The 16,369-nt window shown below is 44.1% G+C and overlaps 1 protein-coding gene and 1 pseudogene across 2 annotated transcripts; one reads left to right on the top strand and one right to left on the bottom strand.

Moving 5' to 3' along the window:
* Positions 1-1,657: 1,657 nt before the first annotated feature.
* Positions 1,658-14,860, bottom strand: ubox5 (U-box domain containing 5). Of its 2 annotated transcripts, none has more exons than XM_049002142.1 (5): positions 14,614-14,860; positions 12,280-12,351; positions 8,509-9,883; positions 7,633-7,779; positions 1,658-5,554 (listed from the first exon to the last, which is right to left on the bottom strand). In XM_049002142.1, exons 2-5 carry the CDS (start codon positions 12,331-12,333, stop codon positions 5,352-5,354), a joined length of 1,779 nt encoding a protein of 592 aa, XP_048858099.1. In that variant the 5' UTR covers positions 12,334-12,351; positions 14,614-14,860; the 3' UTR covers positions 1,658-5,351. The 2 variants fall into 2 exon arrangements, with proteins under 2 accessions (XP_048858099.1, XP_048858092.1); XM_049002135.1 differs by lacking the exon at positions 14,614-14,860 and adding an exon at positions 14,433-14,602.
* Positions 14,861-15,489: 629 nt separating this feature from the next.
* On the top strand, positions 15,490-15,602 carry LOC125732113 (5S ribosomal RNA; annotated as a pseudogene).
* Positions 15,603-16,369: the final 767 nt, after the last annotated feature.

Genomic DNA, 16,369 nt, shown 5'->3' on the forward strand with positions numbered 1-16,369 from the left:
AGAGGTTTTTTAATATGGTATATATATACATGCTACCTCTTGGTAACATTATTAGAAATCATGGTATTGGGTTTCATTGTTATGCAGATGATACACAGTTGTACATATCTGTTAACCCTGATGATATATCACTGCTATCTCGGTTAGAAGACTGTCTATTAGATATCCAGTGCTGGATGGCAAAAAATTTCCTTATGTTAAACACAGAAAAAACAGAAGTTCTGGTAATTGGTCCCAAGGCTGCTAGAAATAAGTTCCACCACCTCAACGTTGGTAACCTTCCTACACAACCTAACATGGTAGTTAGAAATCTTGGCGTTCTTGTCGATTCAGATCTATGCTTTGATGCTCACATAAGAAGTATTACTAGAACTGCATTTTATCATCTACGGAACATAGCCAAGCTTCGTAAGATGCTCTCACTTAATGATGCAGAAAAACTAATACATGCCTTCGTAAGTTCCAGACTGGATTACTGTAATGCCCTCCTATCGGGTTGCCCGTCTGGATCCTTGCATAAACTTCAGATGGTACAGAATGCTGCAGCCAGAGTTCTAACAAACACTAAAAAATTTGATCATATTACACCGGTCTTATCCTCTCTTCATTGGCTGCCAGTTAAGTCTCGAATTGACTATAAAATACTGCTATTAACTTATAAAGCACTAAATGGCCTTGCACCAGAATACCTTAGTGAACTGCTGACCACATACAACCCTCCACGCTTGCTTCGCTCTCAAGCCATGGGATATCTGTTAGTGCCTAGGGTAGAAAGAGCTACGGCAGGCTGCAGAGCTTTCTCCTACAAAGCTCCTCTGCTGTGGAATGGTCTTCCACCGGATGTGCGGGTTTCAGGTTCACTCTCAATATTCAAGTCCAGACTAAAAACACACCTGTTTAGTTTAGCGTATAGGGACACTAGTTCTAGCCCTAGCTAACTCTTCACTCCCAGGCAGACCTGTAGTGTGAGGTGTAGAGCTGGGTGGGGATCGGTGCCATTGGCTTTGATGAACTGGATTGTCAGTGCTGTCACTCTAGCTTTGCAATCTCTTGTGGAACTGGAGTGCTGACATTTCAGGGACTCCCCATGCCGGCATTCCCACTTGCCTCTCCCTCCTACTGATGCTGCCATAGCCATATCTGCCGGAGCTTGCAGATTGCACTTCATATTGTACTCACCTAGCTTTTAGCACTGCCAATAGCCTCCTCTACTATGCCTAATTGTACATTTTATTTCCCCTACTCCTCCTGGGGGTGATGCCTGGAGACCTCAATCTATCAAGATATCCAGCACACCCGACCACCACCAGTGACGTCCCTGCATCCAGCTCGCCGTTCTGATCTTCCATGTATGACCCGCTGCCTTACCTCTGGTTGCCTGGCAATTGGAAGAAGACTCGGCTTCGGCATTGGCTTATCTTCCTTGCTCTCCTCTCTCTATTTGACTCTCCCTGCCGGCCCCTGGAGGATGGGCTTCCCCTTTGAGTCTGGTCCCTCTCAAGGTTTCTTCCTTCTAGGGAGTTTTTCCTTGCCACTGTCGCCTATGGCTTACTCACTGGGGGCTTTGGGTGAGGATACTGTAAAGCGCTTTGAGACAATGTAATGTTGTGATAATGCGCTATATAAAAATAAATTTGTTGTTGTTGTTGTTGTATGGATAGATACCAAATGAAACCATAAATAACTCAATAATTGTAATAAATTTAAACTACTAAGAACAAATGACCATCTCGTGCCATACAAACAAATGATTTCATATTTCACCGACAGCTATGCATACAAGCCAAGCATGCAAAAAACGATGTACTCTACTATACAATCATCCATCCATCTGTACAACCATTTGTATATCACACAAGGATTTTGGTTGGAAAAAAAAATATTACAAAGAAAATCTGTACTTATCCACCTTCTAACTGTTGATCCTCACGAGGGGTGACCCTGGAGCCAGGAAGCATAGGGGCACGAGGATGGGAAACATCAGGCAGCTTATTCCAGCCCGTCTCAAGGCACATGGACATAATCATATGCTATGGGAAATTTACAGACACCCATTAGCCTAAACACGTCTTTGGAGATGGCATGTCTCGCAACTGATTTTGAATAAATCATTCTCTTTATGCTTGGGAAATCATTTCAAGAGCAACTTGAAATCTAGGGCTGCATTTGAAATTACCCAATTTTCTTAAGTAGTGAACTATATAGTGCGTCCACCATTTTGCAGTGCTGTTAGAGCAGCAAATCTGACTCACTTTATACTGAAGGAAAACCCACTGAAAATTGTAGTGTACAGATGATGTAGACTAGCAGGCTACCTGTGTACCTTAATGTAATACAAAGCTGTTCTTTGTCAACTGATTGCTTAAAAAAACTTTTGATAATAACAATAATAATAGTAATACCCTAATTTTGATTTAGGATTAAAAAACTAATTATCATTTAAAATAAATAGTACATATAGAAACCCATATTTACTTTATATCCTTTATTTCATTAAGTTGCCACTGTTTATGATGTATTGGTGCCCCATCCTGGCTTATTCCCTCTGCCCATAGCTTCCGGGATAGACTGCTAACCCCTGCCACCCTGCATAGTCTAAGCAAGTACAGAAAATAGGTGGATGGTTGTTACCACTGTATTGTGGTCTTTATAAATGTCAGCTGTCAAAGGTTGCTAGGACACCAGCAACTTGTAATGTAGTGCGTAAAATGGTCTTATTTTATTAATTACTTATATTGCAAACCACATAGATTTTGCAGCTTAGGTACTAAAGTGTAACTTTTCTCACTCTAATCCCTAATCAAATTGTCTTTGTGGTACTGAATCCTGATGTTGGCAGCAAAGACCAATAAAATGGAGCATCGTACTGGCTGTCAATTTTCTTGTTAGATTTAACGACTGATCATGCAAATCTATTCCACCATGTTATATTTAGCTACTCCAGCATGACTGGAAACACTGACATGGCTTCCCTTTGCTAGATTGCCTGACGGAACTGTCTTGCAGTTCTATGCCATGAGAGCTGCCTTGTTACCTTGTCAATGGCATAGCAAGCTCACCACCAAGCTCATGACCATTTAAGAAACATCTCTGCCTTTGTGTTGTCTTGCATCGCTTTTAGTATTCTGCTTTTCGTCACTCTCCCAGCTGCATGTAGACCCATCGCTGTCCCCACCCCGACTGAGACTAGTGTATACACGTCTTCCCAGGTGCTGCTGGGGCATGAGACATACAAGCTTCCATCTGTGCATCATGGGGGATTCTCACATGGTTCCTGGGTCTTATTGCCCAGGGTGGTGTTCAGTTGCTGTCCAGAGACTTGATAGTGAACACTTCTGGGGTGCTGGTTCCCCGTGATGCAACCAGCAGTCCATCACATAATAAAATGCGAAAATATTCTTGAACGTCTGGATAAATGTGTAAATATTGTAGTAATAACGTTTTAGTACCTGGCTATGTCCCTTTAATTTACTAGGCAGCTACGTGCCTGGAGAGGTCTGAAAAGCTGTGGATATCCTTTAAAGACACAATAGGTTCCATCAATGTAGCATGTATGACCTTGGAAATAAAGTGACAACACGTATCCTTCACAGTGGACATAAATAAATAGCATTGCATTGTCATACCTAGTGAAGTGCCTGATGCAATGCACATATTTTTGACTCTGTTGTTTACAAAGCACCATTGTTACATAAGTCTAAATCCACTGTGATGAACAGAGGAACCAAAATGATGGGTGAATATCTGCATCTCACACACTCCCCATCTCCGAGGTAAACTGTGCATTATACTATTACAATGCTTGAATTATGGCCAAACTTGATGCTGTCAGAACAATAGTAATATACTCCACAACTGGCCCCGTTGAATCCCTACTCCTCACACACCCCCCCCCCATCCTCTACAGCCTCTAGCCCCCCTACACACTCTTTCCACCTCTCCAAAAAATCTTTATTAAAAGCTCAACTTGCGTGCCTTGTCTCATTATAGTCAGGTTCACCAGATCTGCACCTGTGGCTGTCCTTTCATGTGCTACCAGTAAGTGACACTGCTTCAGTTTTGGTGTGATTTGTCTGAAATAGGTACCAGATCATCACTTACATAATGTTTCTGGGAAGCTTGAAAATTATCCTTCGAATACTTTTAGTTGCTAGTCTTCTGCAGTCACCCTTCTCTTTGATATTAGTGTGGCACTGCTTCAATTTTGATGCAATTTGTCTCAAAATTTCGCCATCTGCGAAATGCAAATGCATCTGCAAAATTTGAAATAGAGCCATCAAATACTTTTTGAGTTATCATGCTAATGAGATAAGTGTTTGCGGCAGCAGCAGACTGGTACCCAAACAATATGTATTCCCAGACTAAGGAATACAATTATTGCACTAGAGAATGTTAATTCTGTCCTGCCGACTCTGAAGATTGGGCTTCATGAATTTCTTCTCATTGGTGCTTGTAATGCAATGTTTTCTATGTTTAATCCTCTGTTCCCAATCATATAACTACAGATGCAACATTCCTTCCAATGAAGTATCAGTTCCAGAATTTTTGACACATTGTGCACCTTCACCTCTCCACTGCAGAACATTACACTCGATGTCTGTGGTGACCTGTAATATGGTCCTGGCATCCAAGAAGAAGGATGCAAGAAGCATAAGTATGAATTTGACGGGGATAATTAATTCACTCAGCCCAAATTCATCCTACTCCAGCTGGAGGGTATTAATGCAGCATCTTACACCGGGTTCACTTTTCTAAACCAATCAAAACCATTAGATTTACACCAAGCTCAAGAGACCTGCAGTATTTTGAAATATCTTAATCCATCTTCCTACAGGTTATCCAACGGGGTCATGGCAGTGAATGGAGCCTATCTCAGACAGCATAGGGCACATAGACGGGGGAACCTTTCAGGTTCAGGAGGTCACCTCTTCCATGAGTAAACACATACTCCATTGCCATTAAGTTCTTCATGTGGCATGCATGTTCATGGATATACACACATGGTCGCCATCACGCATCTGCCAGTGTCTGATGACCCATCAATAGCTGCGGACCCAGCGGTTTGCTCCCAGACAAAGACATGACAGCCTTGGAACCCCCCCGCCCCCAGTTGTTCGGTACTTTTTAATTCCAGCCACAACAATAGCTATTGGCCCAAGGCCTTGTGCTTACTCAAAAGATGCACACATACATCCACTCAGTCATTCAACTTCACAAGTTTTGTTTCGAAAGATAAGCACGTGCTGTGGCACATTGCTGTGCTCCTTTATTCCCTTTGACCTTAGAGGAAGCAAGCAGACAATTAAAACTGTGAAAGTGAGCAACACGGACGCGCGTCTGACTGCTCATGTTCAGCAGTGCACACGCATGATGGAGCTGGGTGTTGCAGGGGAGCCACAGGTGGGACAAGATAGGGAGGAGCACTGGGGCTTTGGGGAGGATCTGGCGGACAGGCAGGGCCGACAGAGCAGGTGCCCGCAGGGCAGGCGGAAGGCTGGCGGGGACCCGGGGAAAGCTGTGAAAGCACAAGAGCACTGTCCACACCTCTTTGCACCTGGGAGAGAGGGAGGGAGGTGGAGCCACATGTTAAAAGGTGTTTCACTCTGAATTTAGGCAGCATTAGCAATACACGGCTTCACTGCTGATTCTAATGGGTTCAGTTTAGTCAATGTAGCCTAATTCTTACTGACATAGCGACTTAAGATGCTGTAAATGACAATTTCCTCAAGTGAAAATATAACTCATATTATCTCTTGGAATTAGTCACTTTTTGAGGCAATCTTTCTAAACCCAGTCCTCGAGGACCTCCAGATGGCCCGCGTTTTTGCTCCCTCCCAGCTTCCTGCCAGACAATCCACATGTTTGGAGGTCTCCGAGGACTGCGTTGAGGAATACTGTTCAGGGTAATGGTGTTTTGCGTCTTAGGGCACATAGCCGGTTTAGCCAACCCAGGACGGTGCAACTTCTTCTGCACCTTTGTATCCAAGAACTACTTAGTGACCAGATGTTGTGAGTTTCAAAACCTTGGGCTCACTGTGCTGAGTATCTGAAGTCCCAGACATTGTCTAAAGCACAGATAAATATTATAGTCAGAAATATTTTGTCACCACATATTTACTGATTTTGTATTTTACATTTATCTGATGCTTTGTTCCGAAATAACTTGCAGTAAAGGGAAGGGTTACAATTTGGGTGTGGCCTCTTAGAACTGAACACATGACCTTTGCGTGGTTATCATGAAGTTCTATTTGTTGAATTATAAAGAATAAAATAATTCAACATCTGAGACCTCAATCATGTTACTCAAGATAGAATCAGCAAGAAAACGTAATAACAGAAACGTAGAGGAAGGACAGAAGCATCTTACAGAGCCCCCATCTTAGAGGAAGGCCAAATAATGAGTGAATTTATTCTGCTTGCGTAATTGTTGTGTAATGCAGGGTCCTTGGTGAGAGCATAAGCATGAGGTTAACAGGACACACACTGTGCTGCCCACGTCATGCTGTGCTTGCGGACCTCATAAGTACTGCAGCTACCTCTGTGAACAGATGTTTAGGGTCTTTCAGTCACAAATTGTCTTGTGGCTCTTGCCCACTCCTGAATTCACCCATCTTCCTTCAGCACTGGCCAGCCCACTGCCTTCACTAGGAGCGGGAACGGGTAAAGCGATTCGATACGTATAACGCTTTCTTAATAGTTTTTGCCGAAGAGCATTCATCATTTTTGTTTCCAAAGGCACAATGAAACGAATGAATGAATGAATACATTTCTTGACATGGGCAAAATCTAATATCACGTGTAGATTTTCTACACTGAAAGCATTATGCTAACTGTTGCTGTGAGCTGGTTACAGCTAGTGCTGGAGAGCTCAAAAGATCCTCCCACAGCACATTAAATCGGTAGTTTGGGAACATTTTGGTTTCCCAATAAGTAACAGCAACACTAGAGAGGGGATAGTTGATAAGACCAAGACAGTCTGTCGGTTCTGTTATACCAAACTCAGATATGTTGCTGGAAACACATCCAACCAGCTAAATCATTTGAAATATCATCCGAGTGTAAATACAACGGAGCAAGGCAGTAAGAGGTTTGCAAGCAAGTCTCCCTGAGGCATTTAAGGCACTTTTGTCAAGAAATTCAGACCAAGGCACTAGGGGTGTTTATCACTTTAGATATGCCGCCATACTTGGTATTAACAAAACCAAATTTTGTTTTACCTTTTTTGTTTTACCTTTTAAGGAACGCTTACTTCTTCCATGACGTTACCAAAACAGTAGAATGCGGTGCGCTCCGCTCCGCTGACTCAGTCAGCCTTGCTTTGCTTTGTTAGTACCACATGATTTGTACAATATGTACCATATGAACTGTGTTCATTTTCTGTTACCAAAGTTCTTTATCGAAGCTTCTCATTCTTCATTTGTTTACGCGACAATTAGTCTAATTACTACAAAATTTTACTGGAGCCGTACTCATGTCTAGGTTTCTGTTTACTATGTAGATTCCAAGGTTTGCCCAGACTTCAGATTTAAATTGAGATGCTGGGAAAGCCTCTATGCACGCCTTGTTCGTGGTATCACCGTGCCAGACTCCCCCCAGCTTCCCCCAAATCATCAGCCCCTCCTCAATACCTACCCACGCTGCTACCTTGCATGGCATTCTTGCTTGACCACGGTTCCTTAGCACGATGGGCAGTGAACCCAGGACAGGCTTCCAGAGCGGACTTCAGGGCTTGATCCAGGCTCTCGGACAGGCGCTGCTCATGGGAGATGCTGCTGGGGCCTGAGACACAAACGGAAGACAAGTAGCTCTCAGCCTGTGAGTTACAGGGCAGGATATGAGCTACTAGTGTGGCTCTCATTGCTGAACCACACAAAGCTGAACCACTAAAGGTGCCACTTCTGTTACCTTCTTAACTATAGTAAACTGCCCAGCTTCATACCGGAAACCTTCAGTCCACCTTAAACCAGAGACCTTTAAGTAGGTATTTCTCCCGTGGACCAAGATTTCTCAGTCTGAAGAAAAGCATTTCAAATATGCATCACCTGTGGATGGCATTTTTAAATATTAAGATTTTTATTTTATTGGTATTTCCAATACACTGCTGTTCCATAAGTGAAGTTTAAGATACAAGTTGTCAGGCTTGATGCACCACAGCACACAACGACAAAATGTGCCCCCTGCATTTAACCATTTGATTATGCTTCCCTAACCACTAGGCCACCACTGCCCCTAATCAGAATTATAATGAATCATTATAGATAATTTGAATTGTCTTGAGGGCACTGCTTGTTTAACAAATAGAAACACCACATGGTGACAGCGCCAAGGACAAGCAATGGCCAAAACAATCCTAGCCTCATTCAGCTTCCTGTGGATTTGTTTGGCTTCACTCATGCTAGACATTACATTACAGCATTAGATACAGAGAATGACATTACAGAAAATCACATCACAGCATTAGTCACTGAAGGCGGAAGACAGAGGAGCTACTAGACTGAGCTTGTTCACCTGAGCAGACTAAGGTGTCCTCCTGTTTCCTAAGGTGTTTTGGGGGCACCTCCGGCATAGAACGTGGGCTGTCTGTAGAGTCCAGATCCACCAACGAGGAAGGGCCCGGACTGCAGCTGGAGGAACTTCCCATATGCTTATCGAGCACTCTCTTCCTGCCATACAAGGATGGCCTTGTCCCTCTGCTTGATTTCTCCTCAGGCTCTTTCACCACAGTTCGTCCCTCCTGCACCTGCCAGCCACGCTCCACTGCCCCCTGCTGGATTTCGGATCCCCCACGCACTTGCAGTCGCGGTGATGTTGGAGTCTCCTCTGGATGAGGCCTTTCCACAGTTTGTGGTTTTGCATGGCTGCTCAATGTACTGTGGAGGCCCTGAGAGTCTGAGGCTGCCAGAGAGCCATCGGAGCTTCCAATATTAACCAACCTGGATGGGTGCGGCAATTCCTGCTGCACCACCCGTCCAAGCTGCCCCGTCCTACCCACAGCAGCACCACCATGTAGCAGGAAGCGGTCAATGCGGCCCTTCATGTCTGGGTTGGGCAGAGGCTGGGAATCACGGGTGAAGGGAATCCCAGTAAAAGGGTCATTGGGGGGCCGGCCCCAGCTGGCCTCCTGTCGCTGGTACTTCTCCAGCGAGATGCAATCAATCACCACCCCACTGGGCAGCAGCAATGGCAGCGTCATGAGCTCCTGCGTAAGTGGGTCTAGGAACTCCGGGGGAATGTTAGAGTCTGGGAAGGGCACATTAGGAGTGGAAGAATCTGAGGTAGGGGGTGAGGGCTGAGGCAGGGCAGGTGTTGGAGAGGGCTGCCTCTGACTATCCTGGTGTGCCTTTATAATCCTTTCCAACACCAGTGGGGGACAGCAGCAAGCTGGCAGTCCCCATACTGCAAGGGCCTTGAGCCCAAGCGGTGTGCCAGCTCCTCCATATGGAAGAGAAACCCGGAGCTGAGTCACAGAGCCCAGTGACTGGGGCCCTCGGCTCCACAGCTCCTCACGCCTGGCCTCTGCTGGGGGCTCAGGGGGAGGCTCTGGAAATGGTGGGCGGGGCCTAAAACAGGGCACAGCAAAGCTGACACACAGGGCCTCCTTCACCTCGCAGCGGCCCACCAGCCGAAAGTGCCTGAGGTCCAGGTGCGGCCCGTCAGATGGGGGGTCGGAAGACGTGTGGATCTCCAGGCCCCGGGACATCTGGCCGTGGTCCATGCCGAGGGGCCAGAGGGCCACATCCACTCGGCAGATCTCCACCCGGAACCGGAAGCGGAGGGTCACATGCACAGGGGGCCGCAGGAAATACTCCAGCCTGAAGCCCCGAAAGCGGAGCTTCGCATCCGCTGACAGCAGGTTCGAGACGTCGTACCCATCTGCGGACAGCTAGGGGGGGGGACGACAGTGGCAAGAGTGAGACGAGAGAGAAAGAGAAGATGAGAGAGAAGTGAAAGTAGGCGAGTGGAAGGACGGACGGCAGGAATGGGATGCACAATACGGAAGGCTTTACATGTCATTCTGGACTGGGACCGTTACGGCTGTCTGGAATCCTGACATTCATGATGACAGCATGATGAAGCCTGTTCCGGCACCAAGAGGCCGGAACGTGTGCAAGACCATAGTCGACATCTATCTGCAAAACAGCACGTAGCCTTCCATGCCCAATGTGTGAGTGTGATAAACACTCAAGGTTACCTCTGACGCACCCCCCCCCCCCCCAGCAGAGCAGGAAGGAGGAAGCCACAGCACTACCACCAATAAGCAAAGGACAATGAGGGGACACACGCCAGCAATCCACAGTCCAATTAACCCCAAACCCCCCAACCAATTTAAACAACGCAGCCTCTTCCAGGTGTATAATTGCTTAATGATCAACACTACAGAAAACGTGATGTCTTTAATAACAATGGAGTTCAAATTTAATTAAATGCCCTTATTTACATCTTATTCCTTCATGGTGACAAACAGCTCTGACTCGCAGAAGAAAAGCCTGCGATAAATAAGAAAAGAAATTCTGAAGGGCCGTCTCACTTGGTGGACTTGTGGCTTGTACTACGAAGCGGGTTACTGGCTTATCGGGGTAACTTGTCGGATTTAAGGTACTACAGTTTAAATTGACTTCATCTTCATTCACTTACATTTTGCCCAGACTACCTTAAATCTGACAAGTTACCCCAATAAGCCAGTAACCCTGCTTTGTAGTACAGGCCCTTGGTCGACTGCCCCCTTCATCCAACCCTATGAGGAAAAAGCAATTAGAAACACTTGGACTCACGTTGTGCTAATCATTTACACAACAACTCTGAAACTTTCATCGGTCATAATTTTTTGGAGGAGGTTAAATTTTGTGTGTGTGGTTTTTTTGCATCAATCAAAAACTTTTGACAATGACCCTGTATCACCTACAGTGTGCTTATCCGATGGCACAATTTGGGTTGTCTATTAAACTCATGGTGTGTGTGTGTGTGTGTGTGTGTGTCTGTGTGGGTCCCTGCCCTAGACATACCGCCAGCAGCTGTTCAAGACTAACCGAATCGTGGAAATTGGTGGTCTTCTTTTTAACGTGGTTCCAGTACTGTTAGCAGCAGATCTAACTGGACCACTGACATTCCAAAATACACCTTGAAATGACTGGGATAATTTTGTAGTTCCCCAGTATCAGCAGGTAAAATTCTCGCTGCTCCCTGCTCCCCCTTGCTTTTCAGGATCGAATAGACCTAGTATATATATATATATATATATATATATATATATATATATATATATATATATATATATATATATATATATATTTTTTTTTTTTTTTTTTATGGATTCTGAACATATATATTCAGAACAGGCAATAAATTGAATGGACTGAAAACCGAAATCTAGTTTTAATAAATCACACTATTTTTTTTTTTTGTCATAGAGAGTGACACAAGAAAACAACAGCACAGTTAGTTGCTTGGATTCTCCTCTGACTACCTGACTTATCTCCAGGGACTGGGTTTGACAGAGCTGGGTGACATGCCCAGAAAATTATATTTTAACAATATTGATATTTATCGCAATATTTCGATATTCTTTTATCTTTACCACAATATTCTAATTCATATGTAGAACACAGTAATATACAATCATAATGATCAAATTGTTTTACTAATAGTTTAGAGCATAAATAAATTACGCTAACAGACTCATAACATGATGCAATCTGTGCATAAATAGCTCAATATAACGGTCAGCTATGCAAAAAACAAGTGTTTAGGCTATATCACAGTACTTATGATATTCAAACTGATGACAATATGAACATTCAGAATCATGATACGATATAGCCTAAGCACAGGGTACAAGCACGTGCACACACACCACCCTCAATCACACACAATGAGCAAATTGGAGATGTCAATCCAGGTAACCATATGTATCTGGACTATGGATGGAAACCCATGCAACACAGGGAGAACATGCAAACTCCTACACACAGAGTGCAGGGAAAGCGATTGAGCCCACAGCCTTGGAGACGTGAGGCAACATAAGAAATTTACAAACGAGAGGCCATTCGGATAGTGAATATCTTTACATTATCTCATTACAAGAACCTCTTTTCGTATGTTTTTTTGTTTAATGAATTAGCTCTACAATGAAAGTAGGAATTAATGCCCCACATCAAACTTAATGGGCATCAATGTCTTGCAATGATAATGAACCATGAGCAGAGACACCATGCACAGGGACTTATGCATAGCCGAGTACCAAAGTGCAGTGTTTATTAACTCCAGCAGGAGGCAGTATACCTTATTGCACTGTACAGTGGTCTCAAAATGCGGAAGACACAGGTTCACCACCATGACTGCTGCCCTCCACACCTGTAAGGGAAAGAGAAGAGGAGTGCTTACTATTTTAATTCTACTTTAACACAATTCCAGGAAGGCTTTCCAGGTGAAGCAAATTTCCTGTGAATTATGTGGGATGGGCTGCTCTGTCCGTATGTGTTTATAGCAGTAAGAAGATTCCCACAGAAAAGACAGACAGGGCTACATGTCAAAACTGCAGGGGAAAAAAAATAAATCAACCGAATCATCAGCATCTACATGTCAATGAGCGTGTAATTTATTACATACAGAAGAGAAGAACAGTTAAAGACTAATTAGTTTAACAAAGTAGCTGGAAATTAATGTTAAAACCTGCAAAACAGGAGACATCTCAGGTAGTTCATTGTACATCTCACCTCACACACAAGTATGAGTTTGATAACCTTTAAATCAGCTCCAAACACAACAACTTCCACCAGGGCTCATTGTGGGAGACCACTGCCCCCACCACTGCCCCCACCCCACCACACCACACACACGGACCCAGTCAGCTGTGAGCCCAAAGTCCAGAGCCACCTTTTAATATCGGTCTAGCTCTGACTTCCCTAAACTAAGCAGTTAAATCTTTTTTTCTTTTTGTTTCGCTGTTTCTTTATTTTGCCCCAAAGTGTTTTCCTCTACTTTCTTGCATTTAAGCTGAACTACGTGCCTCAGAGTACCAATAAAGGACTTCACAATGTATAACAATCTTACATATTTCACTTTGCATGGGAGTTTACACCCAGTTCTGGAACAATATGGCTACCAGTAAGTGACCATTATCGTGCAGCTATGGATCGAAGCCGACCAGTGCACGGCCCAGTGCTTGTCCGAATCACGGCATCCAAGCATAGGGCCCGCTGCCAACAGGCATCTGAGATGTTCTTTTGGTTAAATCCTGTTCAATGTCACACCACAATGAGGCACAAAGAAAGACTGCAGCGCTGAGGTCTGAGTCTGTCTTCACAAAAGAAAACAATTATTCCAAGATTTAGCACAGTATTCATGGCCACTTGTCAATAGCAGCAGAGGGGGGAAAAGAGCCTGTAGGACTGTGAAGGTAATATTCCCATAGATAAAACTGAAATCCATGGGATGAATCCCCCTGACTAGCCAAGGGAATGTTTTGCTGGTTTATGGGAAGAAAACATTTCCATTGAAGCTCAGCTTGGGTGAATTCATTAAAATTCATTATCTTTCAGAATACCACTTATAACATGTTCTAATGTTCTATTTCACATTCCCTGCCAGATGTAACAAGGACAGAATAGAAAATGGCTTTGATTTTCAATCTTGATCTTGAAAATTGTGTATTTAAATTAGATACTATGTTTCCAATGGGTAGACAATCTGGATACATGTAAAAATTTCCAGCTGATTGTTTTTTAGGAATTTAAAGGGGGGGGGGCACAATGTTAATTAAAAAACCAATGTATATTTATCTGGGGATGAATGAGACCAAATTACCTTGGTTCCTGTACATCCCCGTTTAAGGGAACAAAAATTGTAAAACCTAAATAAAACCAGTAAGCGCATGGGACGTACCAATGCCACTATGTTGCCATCGTGTACTATAAATATCGACCAAACGGCTTAAATGGTCTTTACCTGTGAGTGATGTCAAGTTTCTTCACTGTGCGTTAGGTTAATAGTAGTACTAGCGTCCTTTGACAAATTAACATTAACATTTAACGTTAACTTGATTAGAAACACAAACTTCCCCGTTTTCTCTTTGTACACTACTGCTATTTTTATATTCGTTTCTATTGAAATGCATTGTTTTTTACAACCGCTATTATAAAAATACCGTGAATTACAGATTCTACTGTAATCAAATTTTAGTGCAAAGTTTGGCGATGGCCAAGGTGGGGATGGGGGCAGTCATCACGCAGACCGGGACCGTACTGTGACCATTAGCCACTGACCAAGAGTCAGACGTTTAAATCATACCGGCCGTAACCGGGGGCTGAGACCCAGTCAGAGAGTGAGCACAGCTGAGGCAGACATACTCACTGCTTGTAGCGGTTTAGCGTTAAACACACCGCTTCAGTGAAAAGAAGATGGAAATGTCGCCTACATGCATTCAGCGTACTTACATTAAACAGACCCGACGATTTTGAGAAAAAAAGCCTCAATCCGCAATTTTGGTTTGGCATGAGACTCTTACTACCGACCGGCTAGTGACCCTTGCTACGTATATGTGCTTTGGGTAGTCAAGCTAACTGAAATAACTCGTATATAGCGTATATAAGACGTAGCTATAAAAGAAAACTTTACCTATGATTTCCAGGACTTCCTGTTCCTGTGTCTCATTATACCAAGTTCTCTCTTTAACTAGTGCATTATAACTAGCTGCCGAATATGTACACAACTAAAACCATGCGTACGAAAATTTGCCGGAATCGAGGCAACTACATGGCTACACATCCAAAACGCAAACCCTTCTGCTCGCCTACAGAACAGCGAGCACAGCACGGCTTCGATACTGAAATAATGTGAGAGCAGCCAGTGTTTTGACGAGTACAGTAAGCACCGAAGGCCAAAAAGCCCGACGAACGCACCAACGCTCTGTTTTATTAGTTCGATACCAATGATACAAATACGCAACCACATGAAATCAGACTATATTTCGGGCTAATTAAGAAATAAAAACAATTTGAAGAATTCCATATTTTACTTTATACAGTTTCATACATCAACTATTGGACCGGTAGTAATGCAATCCAGACCAATGTAGGCTAAATGAGTGATATGACATTTAAAACGGCGTCTTTTCCATTTACTTGTGAATTATTCTCATAATTATAAGACTGGGAATGTACCGAACGGTAGTATTGTTTCAGGTTTCCAAATTAAAAGGCGCGGGGCGTGTTGTTCCTATTCTTTAAATTTTTTTTTTAATTAACCCGATTTCAGGAAAACTTTGCAAGGTTGTCAAAATGTGAAAATGTGAATATGGCAACAAGCTTGTATGGACTTTTGATCAGTACTTTAATTGATTGGGGTAAGTAAACGCTGGGTACCAACAAAATATTCAAGCATAAATTACACAAACATATAAGTATATATACAAACATAAATTGGAAACAAAGGTTTACAACCACTTCAGATGCTCCAAAGATGACCAAAGGTCTGTTTTAAACCTTACCTTTTGCTTACAGCCCCACCACCCTGGACACGCCCGATCTCGGAAGCTAAGCAGGGTCGGGCCTGGTTGGTTAGTACTTGGATGGGAGACCGCCTGGGAATACCCGGTGCTGTAAGCTTTTCTCATCACCTTATCCAGGGGGGCGCACATTCCCGTCACAAATTTAAAATCACCATTGCAATCAATATAATCACCTCCCCAGGGAGGCGTCCCGGAGGCATCCTGATCAGATGCCCGAGCCACCTCATCTGGCTCCTCTCGATGCGGAGGAGCAGCGGCTCTACTCTGAGTCCCTCCCGAATGACTGAGCTCCTCACCCTATCTCTAAGGGAGAGCCCAGCCACCCTGCGGAGAAAACTAATTTCCGCCGCTTGCACCCACAATCTTGTTCTTACTACCCATAGATCATGACCATAGGTGAGGGTAGGAACGTAGATCGACTGGTAAATCGAGAGCTTTGCCTTTTGGCTCAGCTCTCTCTTCACCATGACAGACCGATGCAGCGCCTGCATCACTGCTGACGCCGCACCGATCCGCCTGTCAACCTCCCGCTCCATTGTTCCCCCACTCGTGAACAAGACCCAGAGATACTTGAACTCCTCCACTTGGGGGAGGACCCCATCCCCAACCCGGAGAGAGCATTCTACCCTTTTCCGGCTGAGAACCATGGTCTCGGATTTGGAGGTGATGATCCTCATCCCAGCCGCTTCACACTTGGCTGTGAACTGTCCCAGTGAGAGCCGAAGGTCACGGTCCAATGAAGCCAACAGAACCACATTATCTGCAAAAAGCAGAGACCTAATCCTGAGGTCACCAAACCGGACACCCTCAATGCCCTGGCTGCAACTAGAAATTCTGTCCATAAAAGCTATGAACAGAATCGGT

Source organism: Brienomyrus brachyistius, chromosome 2, assembly GCF_023856365.1.
Source record: "Brienomyrus brachyistius isolate T26 chromosome 2, BBRACH_0.4, whole genome shotgun sequence".
NCBI lineage: Eukaryota > Metazoa > Chordata > Actinopteri > Osteoglossiformes > Mormyridae > Brienomyrus > Brienomyrus brachyistius.